Below are 19589 nucleotides of genomic sequence, written 5' to 3'. Positions count from 1 at the left end.
TGATTCTCGACTTTTTTTTGATCCAAATTAGCTCAAAAGTAGCAATGTTACATTAACTAGAAAGTGGGGATGCAAAGCACTTGTTGCAAAGCACTTGCTGCATTGCTCAGGTGCCTCTGAATACACCGACCTAGTATGTCATTTGCCTAAAGTTAACAGTCAATAAATTGTGCTGCTATCAGTATTTATGCTACATTCATTTGCTGAAATGTAACTGGCATTTTCAAAGTCTTAATGAAGATGCAGCTGCCTGAACTAGGCGATTATGTTTGACATTGCTCTTTGGTCATGGCTGACAGGGCTAAATTTTCAATTTACCAAATCTATCAAAATTGAAGTGCTAAAAGTCACAAAAGTCATGAAATCTGAGTTAAAAAGTTTACTTTTTTATGCAGACAGAATAGTGAAGATTGATAACAACACTGCTCTCTGGTGATCAGGGGTTTCGACACAACAGAAGAACCACTGCCACCAATCTTTGCATGTGTCAGGATATCAAGATACAGTCAGTACTGTCACATCCTGAAGGCTCTTCACTTCCTGCCCCTGTGTGTCTCCCTCCTGTGTGATTGCCTGCCCCACCCTGACTGGGTTCACCTGTCCCTCATTACCCCTCCTCCCTTGTGTATTTAGTCCTTGTGCCACCCTTTGTCTGTGTCAGTTCGTCTCTTTGTTTGAGAGAGTGTTCTAGCAGTATAGTTTTTCTAGAGATATCCTACGCTTGGACCTGTTCCTGCTTTTTTGTTCCTGTTTTGCCTGCTCTTGTTTGTTCATTAAAGAAACCAGTGATTGAGTCCAGCTTCTGAGTCCTCCTTTTGGCCTGGTGTGACAAATACAGTATCAAAAAACATAATATCATGATACTCAAGTGTATTAATACTTTCGTACATCCCTTGTTACCCATGGAGAAAATGCCCAGACTCCTTTAAAAACCGTGCAGTGTTGTGAGTTGTCAAGTTAGGAGAAACTTTATAAACTTTGTGAAATACAGTTTATGACAAATTATTGATGTTTTGGGTCTTCTTGAGAATTCAGTAAACATTATAATTATTTCTTTCTCTGTGTAAAAAAGAATGCTGACTCCTATTGTTGGGCTGCTAGTTAAAAACAACACAGCATTTTGTCTTTGCAAATGGACATAATGTAGCTATGTGTTGCAACTCAGTAGAATTTCCCTCCAGAGCCACAGAAGACATTAAACAATTATGTAACTAGTATAAATACTATGGCTGAGGGATGTCTGCCAAAATGGTATATTGTTGATGTCCACAGTGAAACATGGCGCTATCTATGGTGGTGATGATGATGATGATGATGATGATGATGATGATGATGACATTGTTGTCATATTTCTGGGCCTATGTGCTTCAGCAATAAAGCTATAAAGCTAATATTTAAAAATCATTTCTATTTTTTGGCATAAATTAAAACATGCTTTCAGTAAATAATGTGATTTTATAAGAAGTTTTTATCTTAATAAACCAGGTACAAGGAGCTATAGCCTCAGAATAATTGGAATAAGCAACCCTTCCTTCATTTTTACACTGTCTGGCTGACATTCCTTATTAGTTTTGAAGGGGCAACATTTGTTGATAATTTACTTTTATTGCCTTGGTTTTTAACTTGTGTGGCTTTTGCATTTTCAGCAAGAAGATTTTACTCTACAAATTTTAATCTACAAAATTTACCCACATTTTGTTTTTGCTTTAATTTTGGACCCTGTACCTCTTTAACCTGTGTGACTTTTAAATGACAGTGTTACAACGTTAGAGGCCTCAGTGGTCATAGTGATGGATGGTGGCATTGTCCATCAGCCCAGGCCTGGTAACTGGTGACTGTTTTCACAGGTTCAGTAGACGTCCTCGTGACAAGTGAGCTGAACTTGAACTTGTTCCCCTAAACAGATACTTGGCTGGTTGTCATTCCAGGCTGCTGCAGCCAATGACTGGAATGACCTGTAAAAAACACTAAAACTGGACATTCTCTCTGATACATGCAACTGCCGCTTGACCCAGTGACATTTTCAGAACTTCTGTCTGTCAGCTACTCTCTGTTGCCCAGTGCATGACCCTTTGTTCTTTTTGCTGTTATTGTCTATTGCTCTGCATTTCTGTCTTGCTATTTGTTGCTTTCCTGTTTGCTTTTTGCTGTTTCCTGCTTTGCGTTTGTTTTTTGCTGTTCTGTTGCTGAGCATGACTGTTCAGCTATTGTTGCTGTTCCTGTCATCTACTGCTGTTACCTCGCATTGTCTGTCTTGCTGCATGTCTATGCTCCTTTATTGCTGCTGTGCTACCTGATGCTGCTGTCTGTTAGCTACCTCTCCATGGCTGTTTTATTGTCTTTGTCTTGTATATGTTGCTTGTTTGACATCCTTTCACTCCCTGCCCTGTTTCCTCAAGAGGCTCTTGTCTTTTGCCACTCGACAAATGTAAAATTTGCAAGCCTGGTTAAATAAAGATAAAAAAATATAATAAAATAAGCTTCATGTATCAAACTGATGGAGTGTCCTTTTACTACAATGCAAATGCATATCAGTGAACCTGTGCACTATGAGGCTTGTATTAAAGACATAATAGAACCTCTGAGATCTCCACAGACACCAGTGCAACCCGGAGCTCTGAAAAGAGAAAACATGGCTGCATCTATTCTTAGCGGTGGTCTTCTCATAGATGGGATTATGTTTTTTATCATATGGATACTTGGGCTGTTTGCTACCACAGCTAATCCCCTATACAGTTTGTTGCTGTGTTTCACTGCAACAGAGACATACTGGGGTCAAGCGTGTGTTCTCTGCGAGCACTTTGGGCCTCAGCTGAAGCATTAACAGCTTAAGGCCTAAAGACCTTGACTGTTAAATTACCTCTCAGTAATGGTATTTAGCAGACAGATGGGCCACTAAGTCTGGCTTAGTGCACTGTGTGTGTGTGTGCCGCAGCTACAACTTAATACATTCAAGCAGACTGCAAAGTGAAACTTAAGAACTGAGCTCAAACAAAAAGCTTAGAAAATACAATTATGTGTATGAATTTTAGCTTAACCAAACATGACAAATAATTTTAGCTCAGCTTACTTTTAAATACTATCAAGATTTTCACAAACAGTATTTTTTACAAGTATAATGATTGAAAGATTTTAAATTAATGATGTCTACTTTTCCAAATTTTCTGCAGTTTAAATTTTTTGTTCATTGTTTTTTTCACCGTTCAAGATGTTTGAGGATGATAATGATGATGATGTCATTGGATCATCTCTTCAGTCCATCCAACACATGCTGACTCAGATATCTCAACAAATACTGGCCAGATGCTGTTAAATTTAATGCATTCAGTGTCCTGTGAGGATGAGTCCCAGTGCTTTTGGTGACCCTCCGACCTTTCATCTAAATAAAGATAAAGATGTAACTGTCAGATTGCAGAAAAATTAAGGGGAGTTTATCAAATATCAATGATGTGTCACCGGTACTGTGGTACCTGGTATCTGTTGAGGCTGAAGACATGATAAAATCTTTTTCCACCTGTATAACAATAAACACCAAACCAGACGGCCTAAGAATTCCTGTTTCTTAATGAACATCATAAAGGAAAAGTTCATGCATTCTGTAAAATTTGCCATATCAGTTTTCTTTAAGGGGCATAAAATGAATGAATGACAGAAATATTAGTCTTAGCTGAATAGATGAATATTAGTTTATATCAGAGATTTATGCCAGTTTGCGCTAAAGGCACAAATTACTCTGTATTGTTTCCTGAGAATTAAAAGTAAAAATAAAGGTATTCAGCATAAAAATATTGTGTCAGTGTTGAGCTGCAACGATTGAATTGATTATTCAATTAATCGCCAACTATTATAATAATTAAAATTAATCAGTTTGAGGATTTTTTAAGACAAAAAAATAGCCATCGTGGAGTTTGGGAAACACTGATTAACAGTTTTCAACATCTTCAGACATTTTATGGACCAAACAACAAATTAATACATCAAGAAAATGACTAACAGATTGTTTGATAATAAAAATAATCATTATAGGACCAGTATGTTTGGACCTATTTTTCAAGTGACAAGATTGTGACAGGATTATTTAATTGATGGATCAAGAAAATAATCAACAGATTAATGATAATAATTATTAGATGCAGCCCTGTTGCAGCGTACTTATTATTATTATTATTATTATTATCATTATCATTATTATTATTATTATTATAATCAGTGTTTTGCTATCTTTATTCTTTAAAAGTCACCACAATGCAAGAAAAACGGTCTCTCTGAAGGTCAAATCTTTCCCTATTTTTAAGGTGTCAAGGTTGGCAAGTTGTGCACTAGGCTTTATACATAGTATAAATAGTAAGAAAGTCCAGGTCTGGAGGAGGTGAATTAGGCTCAAACAAACACAGGACTTTCACCCAGGAGACATGGGTTTGTGGTCAGTGTGAAACCAAATAGTCATTAAAAGTTTTAAGATGCACAGTGTTGTGGTGTGTTACATGACTTTCAGCCAGTCAGTAGCTTCAGTGAAGTCACATGACGTACTTATTGTAACACCAAACATAGTCTTTATCTAAACCTACCCACTGACTTTTTGTGCGTAAACCTAACCAAACTGTTTCACAACCCCCAAAAAGACTTTCTGACACGTCTGATACAGATGCTAAAGAGGACCTGTGCACCGGTATCAGACACTGAGATGCAGTGACAAAAGATCATTATGTTTATGAGTTGGGGTGACAATGGGTTGTTATGTTTTGTATTACAAGTATTACAAATATTTACATTTTCAGAATTAAACGTATTATTTTGCAGACATTTTCAGAACTCAAAGCCAGGTTCAAAATTCATGTTACTGCTGCTGTTGTTGTTGTTGTTATTTGTCACGGTTTTGTTTTTTGTTGGTCATTTCCTGTTTTAATTTTGTAGTCCTGGTCCTCCCTCATGTGTCTTGTCTTTACTTCCTGTCTTTCCCGCTTTTTTTTTGATTATCATTGGTTTCACTGTCTGTCACACCTCGTCATTTGTTGGACCTGTTCTCATTTCTTGGAGTTTTGCTTTTTGCCTTCGTGGATTCTTTTTTTTTTTCTTCCTGACTCTGGTTTTGACCTTCTTCATTTAAGTAAGCTGTTGACCATTTGTTTGCTTTATTAAACGCACTCTGCCTCCACCGTTTCAGTCTGCATCTATTATTGCCTTGTTGTTAGTAATAAAACCTTATATAAATCAGGCTATGACTCAAATGTACCACCCTCTCTGTAAAAACGTCAAGAATATAGATTAAAACTAATTTAGAATAAAACTGGAAAGTGTATGTGAGCGCTACTGAAGAGGAAGAGAAATTTCAGGCTCAGAGTATGAGAAAAAACATAATAAAGATATGCATTGTAAAATTCCATAAATTTCACAAGACAGCGGTGAACAGGGTAAAAATTTGAATCAATAGATAACAGGGCACACTTTCACACAGTGCCTCCTGGAACACATTCAAAGTGTCGCACTCAGTATAGTGACACAAGTTTTGGAAAGTTACAGAAATTGTCGGACACAGCTCCTTTAATCCAATTCTGAAAGGTGTGGAAGGAGGGGTGGGTGTGTGGGCGAGGGGGCTGTTGGACCATCTGTTAAGAACTTGTGTAGAGACACACTGGCAGCTTAAGCCTTTTATAATCTTTTTTCACCCCTCACTGTTCTTCTGTCTGGGAATTTACTTCATTTAGGCCACCAAACATTTATTCTATGCAGACGATACAGGCGTGTATATTAAAAAAGGCTGTGGGCTTGTCTTCTTGTCTCAGCCTCTAGTGGTCCTACCTGTCGGAGACATCTCGGGGACACTGGCACTGTAGGGACCGTCAGGGAATCGTGGCTCGTTGTCATTGATGTCCTGCACCTTGATGATGAACTCGGACTCCGGCTCCAGAGGGATGCCTGTGTGAATGTCCACAGCCTGAGCCTTCAGTGTGTAGAAGGACTTCTCCTCCCTGTAAAACGTCAAATATTACATACACATGCAATGCACTCATGTTAATATGTCCACAGAGATAACATGATGATTATATAGGCAGGCTTTAAAATCTTTGTCACACGGTTTTGAAGTGACTTTGTGTTAATGCCAGCACTGTGGGTGATACAGATATTCTGATTATTCTCCATATGTGCTGCAGATCACACATTAATACCAGGATGAATGGAAACAAAGGACACTCCTCCTACACCTCTGCTTACATGCCCACACGCTAAATGTAATAATGTTTGGCTTCTCAGGGGATTGGGGTCATGGTGTCAAGGTGTCATGGTCAATCAGTGTGACACTTGCACCATCTCCTCTGCTTCCTCTTCTACATCTGACTCTGAAGCTGGTGGTTGGTGACATTGGTCATGATTAACCATGAAGTCTAACTCTACAAAATGGTGAACACACATAGACATAAAGTAATCTCTAGTATAGTACTGTGTATTATATATAGGAGATTTCAGTGGTTCTGCATTGCAGTGGAAGTGCACTGAAGCAGATAGAAAAAAAAATCTGATAACTTCTGAAGCAGATGAATAGTGAAGTAATGTTGAATGTTAAAAATGTTTGTGTTTGTGATCTGTATTATGGCAATGCATAATGAATACAAAACAGCATTTTGAAAATGAAGTAAAAGTGCTCAGAGAAAAGTTGAAAGTTTGACAATTAAGTCTGACTGATATGTTGAAGATAAAGTGAAATGAAGTGTATATGTCAAGAATAACGCCGAAATGTCGAGGACAGAGGCAAAATGTCGAGAAATCAAGTTGAAATGTTGACAATATAGTTAAAATTTCTAGAAAAAAGTTGAAATGTTCAGAATAAAGTTTAAAATTTTGAACGTAAAGGCTAAATGAAATTTTGAGAATGAAGTTCAAATGTCAAGAAAAAAAGTAAAACGAGTCCAGATGTTGAAAATAAAGTCAAAATGTCAAGAATAACATCTAGCCAGGCAGAAGAAAAATAGACCAGAGGAGGAAATCAAAATGTTGAGCATGAGAAATACCATTTTAATTTACTCCTAACATTTTGACTTTAGCCTTAAAATACAAAATTAAAATCCCCATATGTCTGCTCTGCCGTAATACTCTACAATATAATGATACATGTATTAGAGCAATACATTTTAGCTACATACAGTAAGTTCTTCATTTCATATGTAATTCCCTCAATAGTGACTATTGAATGTTGATTATTTTAAATCAACGTTATAGTTGTCAATCGCGTTACACTTACTACCCATATTTAAGTTTTCCTAACAAATAACCATGGTAATTATGTTTATCTGTAAACAAAGCAAATACAGTACAGCAGAGTGATGTTATACTATCGCAGAAATGTCTTGGGGAAATGAAGGGGTGGACAGCTGGTTAAACAGAACTTGTGAATTTTTATCGAACTCAGTGTTTTTCTAACCATAATGTAATCACGATCAATGTATAGACCTTAACCAAGCCCTTCCAAATTTTATTTTTTCAAAGAACACACTTGTCCTTCCCTCCTTGCTGACTATTTAAAGGAGCAGTATGTAGCCATCACATGTGCCAAAATGAGTACAGCAGTCCAAATATTTTGAGCCTTAGACTGTATATTAAATAAAGTATTATCCTGTTTAATATAAGATCTGTGGTTGAAACAAGTTGTTTCCCCCTGCCCCCTCCTTCCCACACACCACAGAGTCAGGCAGGCTGCAGGAGCTCTGCAGGAGCTCTGCAGGAGCAGAAGATGCATGCAACCTAAACTGACAATAACAAGTGGCAACCAGTACTGTAAGTTGATCAGCTGTGTTGAACTGCCTGTCATTGTAAAGTTCACCCTGTTATCCTGAAAACAAAAGCCCACTGCTCTGAAATAACACACTCTGGATGATGAGTTCAATGACAGCCTGTCTCACTGTCTGCCAAACTCCATTAACATTTTGCTCAATTTAACAGTTAAAAACATCTACAGCTCCTATAAGATTATTAATGATTTCTTACAATTCATAAACAGATACTTACTCATTCTGTGAAAATTCTGCCTCAATTTTAAATTATGATTAATGTGAAATGGACATACAAAACAGTTATTCTGGTCCAGAATGGAAATTTCAAAGATGGACACCGTGGCTGCAGTGTCCATGTCAAATAAAGCCTGTATTTCAGGTAAACATGTTTCCTTAATCTTTGATGACATATTGTGGTAATTTTATAATTTATTACAGTAAATATATTTTAGATTATTCCCTTAATTTTGTTAAAAAGACACAAAAGGTGAGCTAATACAGGCAGCTATCCACAGAGCTTTGAGTTCCAACATAGGCTGAGATAATACCAGCCCAAAGCTTCTATGAATATATGAATAAATATATACTTTGATAACTTGAGAGAAGTCAAAGTCAAAAGAATAATTCACAGTGATGGGCAAAATTGCTAATAACCCAGCTCATTACAGTATTGTTGTAATTACTGATGAGCACTGACCTGTCCAGCCCCACCAGTGCGTGTATGTCTCCTGTAATTTGGTCGATGGTGAAGATGGACCCAGCTCCTTCTCCTGACAGAGTGTACTTGACTGCGTTGTCTCCATGGTCCATGTCTGAGTGGAGCTGCAGGAGGAAGAACATACACACGGAACATTAAAAATCATAAAGCGCCTGAATGCACTGCTGCAGTTATCTGCAGCAGCAATCAGTCACAATAAAACCTGATTTATTGCAGAGGTCAGCGTCATCTGAAATAATGTGTCTAAGGTAATGTGAAGTTTCTGGCACCTGAAAAAGAATAAATATGCAAAATATTCTCACAATATGGTGATGGTGGACACAAGATGAAGAACTATAAGTTACACACTTTAACAAATAAACAAAAGTTGAAGGTGATAAATAGAACTGATAGCTGAATGAAGAGTTCTATATAATACAATTGTTTCTTGACAATTGGGACCAAACCGTATTTTGTACTCTTCAATCATGCTGGAAAATACATTTTAAAAGATCAAACTCATGGCTATTTAACTTTGTAATGACAAACCTCCTAGTGATTACATTTTTTATTAAATGTAAACGTCTAACACAGTTCAACATATACATTTTTAAACTATAATTCTTATTTAGCTTTGATTAAGAAGGACTACAGAGTTGACATGTTATGGTTAAGACACATTTGACAGAAATATTTAATGAATGTGTCTAAAAATAGGAAGTTTACCAATGCTTGAGTAGTATTAAAACCGCTTAAATCCAGGATGTGAGACAGGCGTCCAGGGTATAGCTAACTCTTTTTATGCCAGACTAAATCATGTTTTTGTAAAACTCTGACAGAGTTGATGTAAATCTTTAAAGGGCCAACAAAATCATAGCACAATACCACTTTTCTCAGACTGAGTTCAAGTACAAGTACTTACATTTGGGTGCTTGCTGATACCGAGTACTGATACGAGAAATGCTGTTAAAGTTCTTAACTTTAAACTTTTAAAACTCAGGTATTGTTAGTTTCAGGTTTTTAAAGCTTTCAAGACATTTTTAAATTGTGTTTAATTTTTCTTTTTGACCTTTATTTATTCAGGGTGGGTTCACTGACAGCGAGGCTCTCTTTTGCAGGAACGCCCCGATCACATTCACACAGTTTCACATTCACACCTGAAAGCTTCCCAGTAAAGCCACAGTCTTATCTGCCGGCCACTGAGCAGCTCCACTGCAGCGGTTGGGGTGAAGGGCCTTGCTCAAGGGCACCTCAGTGGTGGTAACGAGGGAGGGGCAAGCGCTGTCTTTCACACTCGAGAATGCCAGGTCCCTCCATTCCTTCAGTGTTCATCAGGTACTGTACTGTTCGAGCAGTGCTTTAGATGAATGAATCAATACAGACAAAAGCTGGACAGACAAATCCAAGAGGTCCTGACTCTACAGCTGGCAGTAGAATGACAGCTTACAGTCTGCATTCAAAACTGAAGCATTCAGATTGTGTGAAGGTCTGATGATTCAGCTCTAGACTCTGCTGGCTCTTCATTTTTACAAGTGATAACAAAACTCCAATTAAATTATTTATTAATGCAATGCTTCAGGCAGACAGAGCCGTCCTCAGCATACAAACTGGAGCATGTTTATTCAGTGTGAATGTTATCCTCCAGGTCATTTTACATTAGTTACAGGTCTAATGAGTCATTGCTACAAAGAAATTTAAATAAAAATGTACTTAAGTATTATATATGCTGTGCATAAAAGTTTTCTATGAAATGTATTATTTGTTCTGTTTGTTTACTGTGTGCTGAATAACATTGACATATAATAACATAAAGTTATGTTTCTGTTGTTCGAAGCGACTTCCAGTAAGTGCTTCACTCTTCACTTCCTCACTTCTTTCACTCCTCCTGCAGTGCTGACTGGAGAGATGACGGGTTTCATTTAAGTGCTGAAAACCAACTTTGCCTCCTGATGTGAGAACTTCAGCAGTCCCACTGAGCTGAGGAGATTTGTAAAGGAAATATGTCTCTTTCAAAATGAACTGACATTCAGTCATCAGATGACGTAAAGGGTAACTTCTGTGTTTTTCAACAAGGACCGCATTGTCTCATGTTTTTCTTGCATTTTAGTCCTGGTGTGGTTTGTGTTCACACTGACTTTTTACAAAAGAAACAAGAGGAGGAAACATGCGGATTTACATACTGACAGATATTGCATTGATTGGACAGTTTTGCTGATTGTCATTTTGCATCATCAGTGCATCATTGAAAATTCCTGTGAGTGACAGAGGTCTACAGCAATTTAATGCTTCAGACATGCATATTTAATCTCAAAAGGAAATCCAGTTATAGCATTATTTAGCAAATCATGGCATGTTATGAATAATGACTGAGTGAAGAAAAAGGATGAGAAGGAGGCATCTTGTAGCTTACAACACACTGTGCACCTATGCACACTCACTCACCTGCAGGGGCTCGCATGTGTGTTTTGTTCACACAGGGACAGTGCACTGCAAAGCTGCATTTGCCAGCCTAACTATACATCTTTATACACTGAGTTTACAGAAATCTTGCGAGGAGAAGAAAAGAACAAGAAGAAAGCAACTAGATTTTTGTTTTCCCTCATTCAAAGAATAAGATACAGGGAAGGAGGGAGGGATAGCACGCATCTTATCTAATCTGACAAAGCACACAGAGTTGACACAAGTTCAGCAGTTTTAACATATTTTGGTCTGTTAATTAGGGAAAATACCTGCACTGATGTATTTACCTGTTACTAAATGAATTTCATAAATATAGGCTATACATGTCTCATCAATTACACGATCGCCTCCTGAACAGATTCAACAATGAGCAGATGGATTTGAAATTGTGCTTAAATCACATCTGCTATCAAAATCCTGGGATTGGTTTGTTTGCTTTAACACCACGAACGAACCGCACCAGAGTTCATTTGGGACTGACCCACCTTTTGGAGCGGACTTGGTTCGGTTCTTCGATCCACACCAGGGCTCAAGTGACAGCTTTCACACCAGCCCAAACAAACTGGAAACGGCCCACGGTCTGTTTTAAACCTGACTGACAAACGAGGCAGGTGTGATGTGTGTTAGGTGACTATTGGGTTATGAAAGTGTCCCAGAATTGAATGGTCTCGCTCAATGAACAATACTGGGCAGCAGCTGCTTCTGTCAAAGTAGACTCTTAGAAATCAGAGTTCCAAAAGAGTTCTTCCTCAAGGGCTTAGGTTGTAGCCAGAACCTCTTGGTTTTGATAAAATGGCTTTGTGAAGGGTTCTTTGTAAGACTAGGGGTTGCATTTAGAACCCTTCTTATCCAAAGAATGCTTTTTGGAAGAGAAAGGGTTCTTCAAGGGTTGTTGAAATCCTTGAGGAACTCTTTGTCAAGAGTTATTATAACAGTAATATTAAATGGTTCTCGGTGGAACACCCTGAGCGGGTTCTTGATAAAACCACTGGAGTATAGTAAGGTTCTCTGTATAACCCATGGAGTGTATTCGAGATAAAACCCTTGGAACATAAAGAGGAACATTTGACCTAATGGTAGCATATAGACTAAGAATAATAAGGGGCCAAGGACTGATACTTGAGGCACTCCACTGGAGAAATGCAAGGTGGAGGATTCAGAATCACCAATGGCCACACAGGATTGGAAAGATAAGAATAAAACCAATCTAAAACTATACCAATGGTTAAAATGTATATAAAAAGCTGCAGTAAAACCTAAAAACAATAAAACCGATGTTTGACCATTGTTAGGTGCTTAAATAATATAAATAAGAACTAAGACTTGCTGTATCAGTTCTATGACCCACCCTAAAACCTGACTGGATTTGATCAAAAAGCCTGTTTTCAATCATATGATCAGTGAGTTACTATTTTTTCAAGACCTTAGCCAGGAAGTGAGGTTTAGATATTGGATGGAAGTTGGATATATCAAGATATGGCTTTTTGATATGTGGTTGGACAGAAGCAGATTTAAAATAATCAAGTACTTGACCAGATGAAAGTGAGGAGTTGATATTAGCTAGGAGAGATGGGGATATTGAATTAAATATTTCTTTAAAAAAGAAGGTTGGAAGAATGTCCAGTGAAGGAGTAATGACATTAGTTAGATCCATTAGTGCCTGACTTGAATGCTAACAGGGTACAGGGGCTGTTATAGCAACGGTCAGGGAGTGATTGAGAGGGAGGGATAATTGCATTCCTAACAGCTTGAACCTTATTTGAGAAAAACGATAAAAATCTCGTCACATTTATCAACCGAGGGCTCAATAAAAAAGTGAGGGAGGTTTTGTGGTGTGGCTGATAATGTCAAAGAGGCGTCTGGGGTCATGTTTATGCTTTGCTATACAGTATGAAAAATGTTTTGAGATGAAAGGAAAGTTTTGCAGCCCTCCATTTGTGTTGCACTTGTTTATTTTATCTTTACATTTTAGCCACAGAGTTCATGACTTTAAATTAGCTAATATTATACCTACTGTGTGTCCTGACCCCAATCCAATGCATTTTCTAAATCGTGCAATTTCTAGACGAGAGTATCATTGTCAGAAGAGGTCACTCAGTAGAGCCCAGATCCCCGACAGGCAACCGATGGTGAAGCACCTACTGCAATGCCACCACAACTAACAAATGCAACCAGCAGAGATTTGCAAAGTTCCGGCAACATTAACATGACCTCCACATACGTTGTCCCAAGTTGACACAAGTTTTCAAACTAAAGAAGTTGTAGATCACCTAGCGGCCGGTTAAGAAGAGTGAGATGTCAAGCTGTCAATGGTCGTATAAAACAGAGCAGTCAAAAAATAGAATTACTGCCTCACAGTTGTTTGTCTCCACTAACCAGTTAAGTTACAGTTCACATCCATGTCTCTCCACACTCATATAATGTCTGTAGTGAAGACTTTGAAGGGATTTAATTTAGAACTTATCACAATATTGACCTATAACTTTGAAGGAATTTAGCAAAAGGCATTCAGTATATTTTTTGTCAAAATGGAAGTTCTCACTAGACATGTGTGATTCCAATGAATAATTTCCAGGTAGAAACATGCTGTCTTCATTTATAGACTAATTTCACAGAGGAGGACAGAGGACTGATAGATGATGTCACAGGGAAGTTGACATTTGACCTTTTAGATATAAAATACCATCAAGTCATCATTTCATCCTGTTAGATATTTGTGTGTAATTTTCTCACAATTAGCATGTGAGTAAGTTATGGCCATAAATGTGTTTAGTGAGGTCACTGTGACCTTTGACCTTTGGCCACCAAAATCTAAAAAAAGTTCCTCTTTGAGTCCAAATGAACATTTGTGTCAAGTTTGACACTGACATTTGTGACATTGTTTTTAAAGGAGGGGGATAACAATATAGTAATTTCTTGGTTAAGCAATGCAATTTCTACACCAAACAATACAATTTCAAAGTTACAAGGCCATTTGTAGATTAAACAACTAACCAGTACAATTTATAGACTAAACAACACAATTTCCAAAGTAATAAACTACATGTTTATGTCCATAGTAGTAGCAGTGACTTGATCATGACACATGAATCTTCAAAGTGAGGTGATGCTCCCCAACAGTGAATTCATTATATTTCTCGAAAAGGGGTCTATTGATGTGAAAGTTAACAACTAACTGACCAAGACCCTGTGGGCTCCTCACACTGATGTGAAACAAGGACCTGAATATTGATGTAATTTAATGGAGATCCAGTGGAGCTGAAATACTGGTGTGAAAGTTAATAAGAACCAGAGGAGGACTAACTGCAGGCCTAACACACAATACAGGGAGCTGAGCGACGCACAGTCCTCTGCACGAGGTCAGTGCACACAAGAGCTGCTGTTAAATTAGAGTGACACAGTCCAACAGTAGCTCATAGCTCTTCAAATATTAACTGCTTAATATATATTTCAAATGAGAAAGCATATGCCCGGCACATGCAGCAGTGGGGATGGAGGACACAGTGTTGAGTCTGTCATGTATGAAATGGTTTTAGCTGCAGTCAGGTCAGCGTGAGGTTTGTCCTTTACAGAGAGTTCATGCATTTCCAGGACAGAGAGTGCTTCTACAGAAACTTCTCTACTGTTATAAGCAGATTTATTAAAATGAAGGGAGCAGTTTACGTCATCACCAGCCTGTCAAGGAGTTTTAGAGAACACTGAAAATGTTCTTGTTGCCTTTCCAGTATGCAGCCTCGCGGAAATCAGCCCTGTGATAAAATAAAACCGCAGGGCTGCGCTGGTGGAGTTCAGTTTGAGGAACAGCTCTGCGAAGTGGAAAGCTTCTCAGATGATGAAACACTAAACAGCTGTTAATAAAACTCTGAGACAGGATTTTACAACTCAGCAAAGTTATGACAGTAGCATTAATTTCATTTGGAGTCAAACTAGAAGCGAGGTAAACTACAATTACTGCCTCATGGTTGTATGCCTCCACCAGACAGCCAAGTTGCTCTTGCCAAGTTGCCATCCATAATGAACACTCTTAGAAATAAGGGCTCTAAAAAGGTTCTTCCTGAGGGTCAGAGATTATACCCTTCTAATCTGAAGAATACTGAAGAATCTTTCATTCAAGAAATGGTTTGTCAAAAGATTTTTGTAAGACTAAGGGCTTCATTAAGAACCCCTTTTATCCAAAGAACCCTTTTGGATGAGAGAGTTCTTCAAAGATTGATGAAATCCTTGTAGAACTCTTTCCTCAAGGGCTCTTTGTACTATAGTATGAAAGAGGTCTTGATAGAGCTCCCTGAGTGGGTTCTAGATAAAACTCTTGGAATAAAAAAAAAGTTTTGTAGTAGAATGCACTGTGTTCTACTACAGGGGTTCTCTGTAGAACCTCTCATAGGTGGTTTCCGGGTGAAACCCTTTACAGAAGGTTCTAGGTATAACCCTTCATGTTGGGTTGGATTCTCAAACAAGGTTTCAGGTAGAACCTTTATAAAAGGTTCCACCAAAAAGGATTCTCCTATAGGCGCAATTATAGTGAAGACTTTGAAGTTATTAAACTCAAAACATTTGTGTGTCATTTTTTCATAATTGAATTCTTGAGTTATGGCTGAAAATATGTTTTGTGAGGTCATGGTGACCTTTGACCTTTGACCACCAAAAACTAATCAGTTCATCCTCAAGTCCAAGTGGACATTTATGCCAATTTTAAAGAATGGGACAGACAGTAAATTCTTCATTATTCATGGTCTCCTGTACATTTGACATTAAATGCAAAACATCAAGTTGTTTGTTTCCTTGTAAAAACCCTGTCAGTCACAACATCACTGGACCAAAAACTCCTGTCTAAAGTGTGTCTCACTTTATTGCACAGTTGACCTTTATGCTGTCATCGTCCTTCTGTCCTTTGTCTCATGTGTTCGTGTCTTCTGGCTGAGTTGACACTGTCCTGAGGTTGTGTTTTTAGTTTCCATAATGTTCTTTCCTTTTTATGTAAGCTGCATTTGCCACATACTGGTCCAACACAGAAAGGATGACATTCACAGTGGAGGTCATGTCATGCACATTCATGTAAGCTGGAGGAAATGCTACAGCTTGATTTAAGGTTTAATTCATGCTTAAAGGGACAGTTCACCACAAAATTTAAAAAACAAAACAAAACATGTATTTCCCCTTTCCTGTAGTGTTGCAGAGTTTTGGAGATATCAGCTATAGAGATGTCTGCCTTCTTTCCAATATAATGGACCTAACTGGCACTCAGCTTGTGATGCTCAAAGCACCAAAAGAAAAAAAAAAACATTTAAAAAGTTCAAAACCAGTGTCTCTTTCCAAACATAAACATAATGACTCAGATGATCCACAAATCCTATTGTGAGAAGATTCATGTAGGAACTACTTTCTTTTAATTAGAAACAAAATAGTTCTGGTAGACTCTACTGCAGAAAGAAAGTAGTTCCTCCTTTAAAAAAAATGCTCAATACAATGTGTGTGGATCATCTTGAGTAACCTGGTCATAATTTCTGGAAAGAGACAATACTGTTGAGTTTTTCAAATGTATTTGTATGTGTATGTATTTTTTGGTGTGTTGAGCACTACAGGCCTGGTGCCATCTAGTTCCATTATATGGGGGAGAAGGCAGACATCTCTACCAAAATCATCTAGATGGATAAATTGCTCTACAAGTCAGAGGAAAAATGTGTATTTTTGATTTGAGAGTGAACTGTCCCTTTAAATCTAGAGTAGAGTAGGTTATGTATTTCAGAAGCATTTCTTGTTATAAATACTGAAATTCTCTTTCTCTCTAAATGTTCTTCCCCTGACAGCAATCTATGAATCAAATGTTCTAAAGTAAAATTTAAAAAATTTAAAATAATGTGGTGTCTGTGTCTGTTCAAGGCCTGTAAAAAGCAAATCCAATCATTTCTCAACTGTTTCAGTCTGCTGTCAGCTGCTGGAACCAGCCTCTGTACTTGCCCAGCCGGTGAGACCAAAACTGAGCTAAATACAAGTGAATACTGGACACACATTCATCAGCTGGACAGAGATATGACTCCAAATGAAAGATAATGATAATGGTTTCTATAACTTGGAAAATTAAGTAAAGTAAACTGAATAATACACACATACGATATATGATGCAGTTTGTTTTATGTTTGTGATCCTGTAACCCCATTTGGGCAGAATACAGACTCCATATCTCAGTGTGTTTATGTTGTTAAACATAATTTAGTCCATCCTGTTAACATATTTTAGTGCTTTTTAGTTCAGGGGCATAGTGGGAAGTAAACCCAAGTAAACTCAGTTTATGCACCTCTTTTTAATGAGGCTGAGAGCTTATTCACCTATTTTCAAATCAACTGCATCAAATATATGCAGGAAAACAAATATTGTATTACTGTATTTACCACTTAACTGCTGATTTAATCATTTTTTCAAGGAAAACATTATTATGGTCAATTTGAGAATTCATTTACAGTCAGGCAGAATCATTTGAAAATCTGAGAAGTCTAATGTTAGTCACAGTTGCGAAACAAGAAGCCAAAATGTGTGTAAAGGCAAAGATTTGGTTGTGAACAACTTTTCCATTTGTGGTTTTGCCAGCTTTGTCCAGAAAGTGACAAGATGACCCATTATGAGCTGACAACAACGCACATCAGGCACACAATGCTTTGTGTAAAGATGTGAAACACCAACTTTTTAGGGAATCCCGTTTGCTAAAACATTACCCACAAAAATCCGTCTCCCATATGCTACACTGCTGCCAGGCTAGCACACACATGAGCACGTCTGTCAGCCTGATAAACGTGCACACAAACCCACCATTACTTCCAGTATTTGACCCTCAATGGAATGCGTCAATGCATTAATAAATTATAACATCACATCAGTACAGAGAGCAGCTCTGACACTCATCTAATTAGGACTCTCTCAAACCTGCATCATCCTTACACCAACTTACATCACTTCATCTCAATCTTTAATCATTTGACTATATTTGACTGTTTTTCATACAGTCAGTCATAATGGGAGGTGACAGCACTGATTTGGAGGCTTGTGTGGAATCTTTTCTGAAATGAGGACTGATATTCTGTCCAAGTGTTTAATTTAGCTGGAATTAAGACATTCATTATTCTCTAAACTGGCTAATTAGCCTGAATTTGATTGATGAATCCCTTTGTTTCCTGACTGTGTAGCCTATAATACAGTAGGATGAGCAGAAATGCAAATTTCAAATGGAAATCATATTTATTGCGTGCTACACGTATTTGTGATGATAGATGCTGCTGTTGTCATAGAGTGAGATTCATGCTCACTTCTGATGAATGCTGATGACCTCACAATGTGCTCCGGACAGTCATTTTGTCGAGCCGTCATACCCCACAGTGACAGATGGAAGTGCCACTGCAAAGGTCAGGCAGACATATGTAATGAGGGCACTGGGGTGATATGTCTTCACCCCCAAAAGGCCACAAAAGCTGAACACACATACATCCTGCTGGGAGACAAACAAATATGAGTTCTACATAATGACTGCAACAACACAACACACTCAGCACTGCTCCGAAGGAAATGTTCCATATGAAAATATTGACCTTAAAGGGATTGTTCCTGTTATTTGAAGTGGGGTTGTGTGAGGTGGGGTTAGCAGATGGCAGCCCTCAGTGTGGTGTTTAAAGGGTTAATTCAGACTCACCAAAAAAAAAACACAACAACATGGACATGGAACATGGATTAATTTACAGTGGTTTATCTTTTAAATTCATGCCAAAAGCTGACATCCGACCTTAACTGAACCAAAACAGAGTCTGCTTGGAAGTGAACTGAGACATTCCTTTAAAACAGTCTTGGTCCAGTTGTTTGATCCACACCAGAGTTCAACTGAGAACTTTTACACCAGTCTAAACAAACTGAACCAAATGGGCAAATGCACTTAAGTTCATTTCAACAATCACGATGGTGGATAGGATATAAATGCATAGAGGACAGGATATAGTGAGTACAACAGTTTGTCACAGTTTTATTTCCACATTTGTAGCCTTACCCTTAAGTATCCTTAAGGTTTCAAGCCCATAGGTTGTTTGCTCTAGTTTTAATCAGTGGATGTGTAGATAAAGTGTTTTGCACTTCTTGGTTTCTTTTCACACAGAAAAAAATCAGCAAACCAAAATGCTTTACCACAAATCATTGCAGAAGTCACGTCACTCCTCCTATTGGTTATATGTCTCTGGAGCTGGACCAATAAAGTACACACTGGAGAAAAAAAGTCTTGACGAAGGCCATATTCGCACATATATCTGTCCACCACCAAATCTCACTTACCACTGGACCTATTAGCCTAATATTTATTGTGTACATTTATGACTGTAGCATGAGTCATCCCTGAGGGACTCGGGATGAACTGCTGCTAGAAAGGAGCTGATTGAGCTGGTAAGGCTGCCACCTGGTCGGGGCAGGCCGAGAACTAGGTTGAGGGATTTTATCTCCACCCTAGCCTGGGAATGCCTTGGGATCCCCCAGTCAGAACTGGTTAATGTGGCCGAGGAAAGGGAAGTCTGGGGTCCCCTGCTGAAACCATTAGCTCTACAACCCAACTTCAGATAAGCAGTTGAAGATGGATGGATGGATTTATGACTTTTTGATCAAGGATGTCTTGTAGTCCTGGCGATTCACAATTTTTGACA

General features: G+C 38.1%; 1 protein-coding gene across 1 annotated transcript in view; it reads right to left on the bottom strand.

The window, feature by feature from the left end:
* Positions 1–19589, bottom strand: part of LOC146318420 (cadherin-12-like) — a 165611-nt gene that overhangs the window by 77295 nt on the left and 68727 nt on the right. The window contains exons 3-4 of the mRNA XM_084732514.1: positions 8464–8588; positions 5800–5969 (exon numbers count right to left, since the gene is read on the bottom strand). Coding sequence (XP_084588640.1) covers positions 5800–5969; positions 8464–8588 — 295 coding nt within the window. The remainder of the gene's footprint in view (positions 1–5799; positions 5970–8463; positions 8589–19589) is intronic.

Source organism: Lutjanus erythropterus, chromosome 12 (genome assembly GCF_056507025.1).
Source record: "Lutjanus erythropterus isolate fLutEry1 chromosome 12, fLutEry1.hap2, whole genome shotgun sequence".
Classification (NCBI taxonomy): Eukaryota; Metazoa; Chordata; class Actinopteri; order Lutjaniformes; family Lutjanidae; genus Lutjanus; species Lutjanus erythropterus.
Note: the sequence above shows the minus strand (reverse complement) of the source record. Positions and strands in the feature narration are given on the sequence as shown.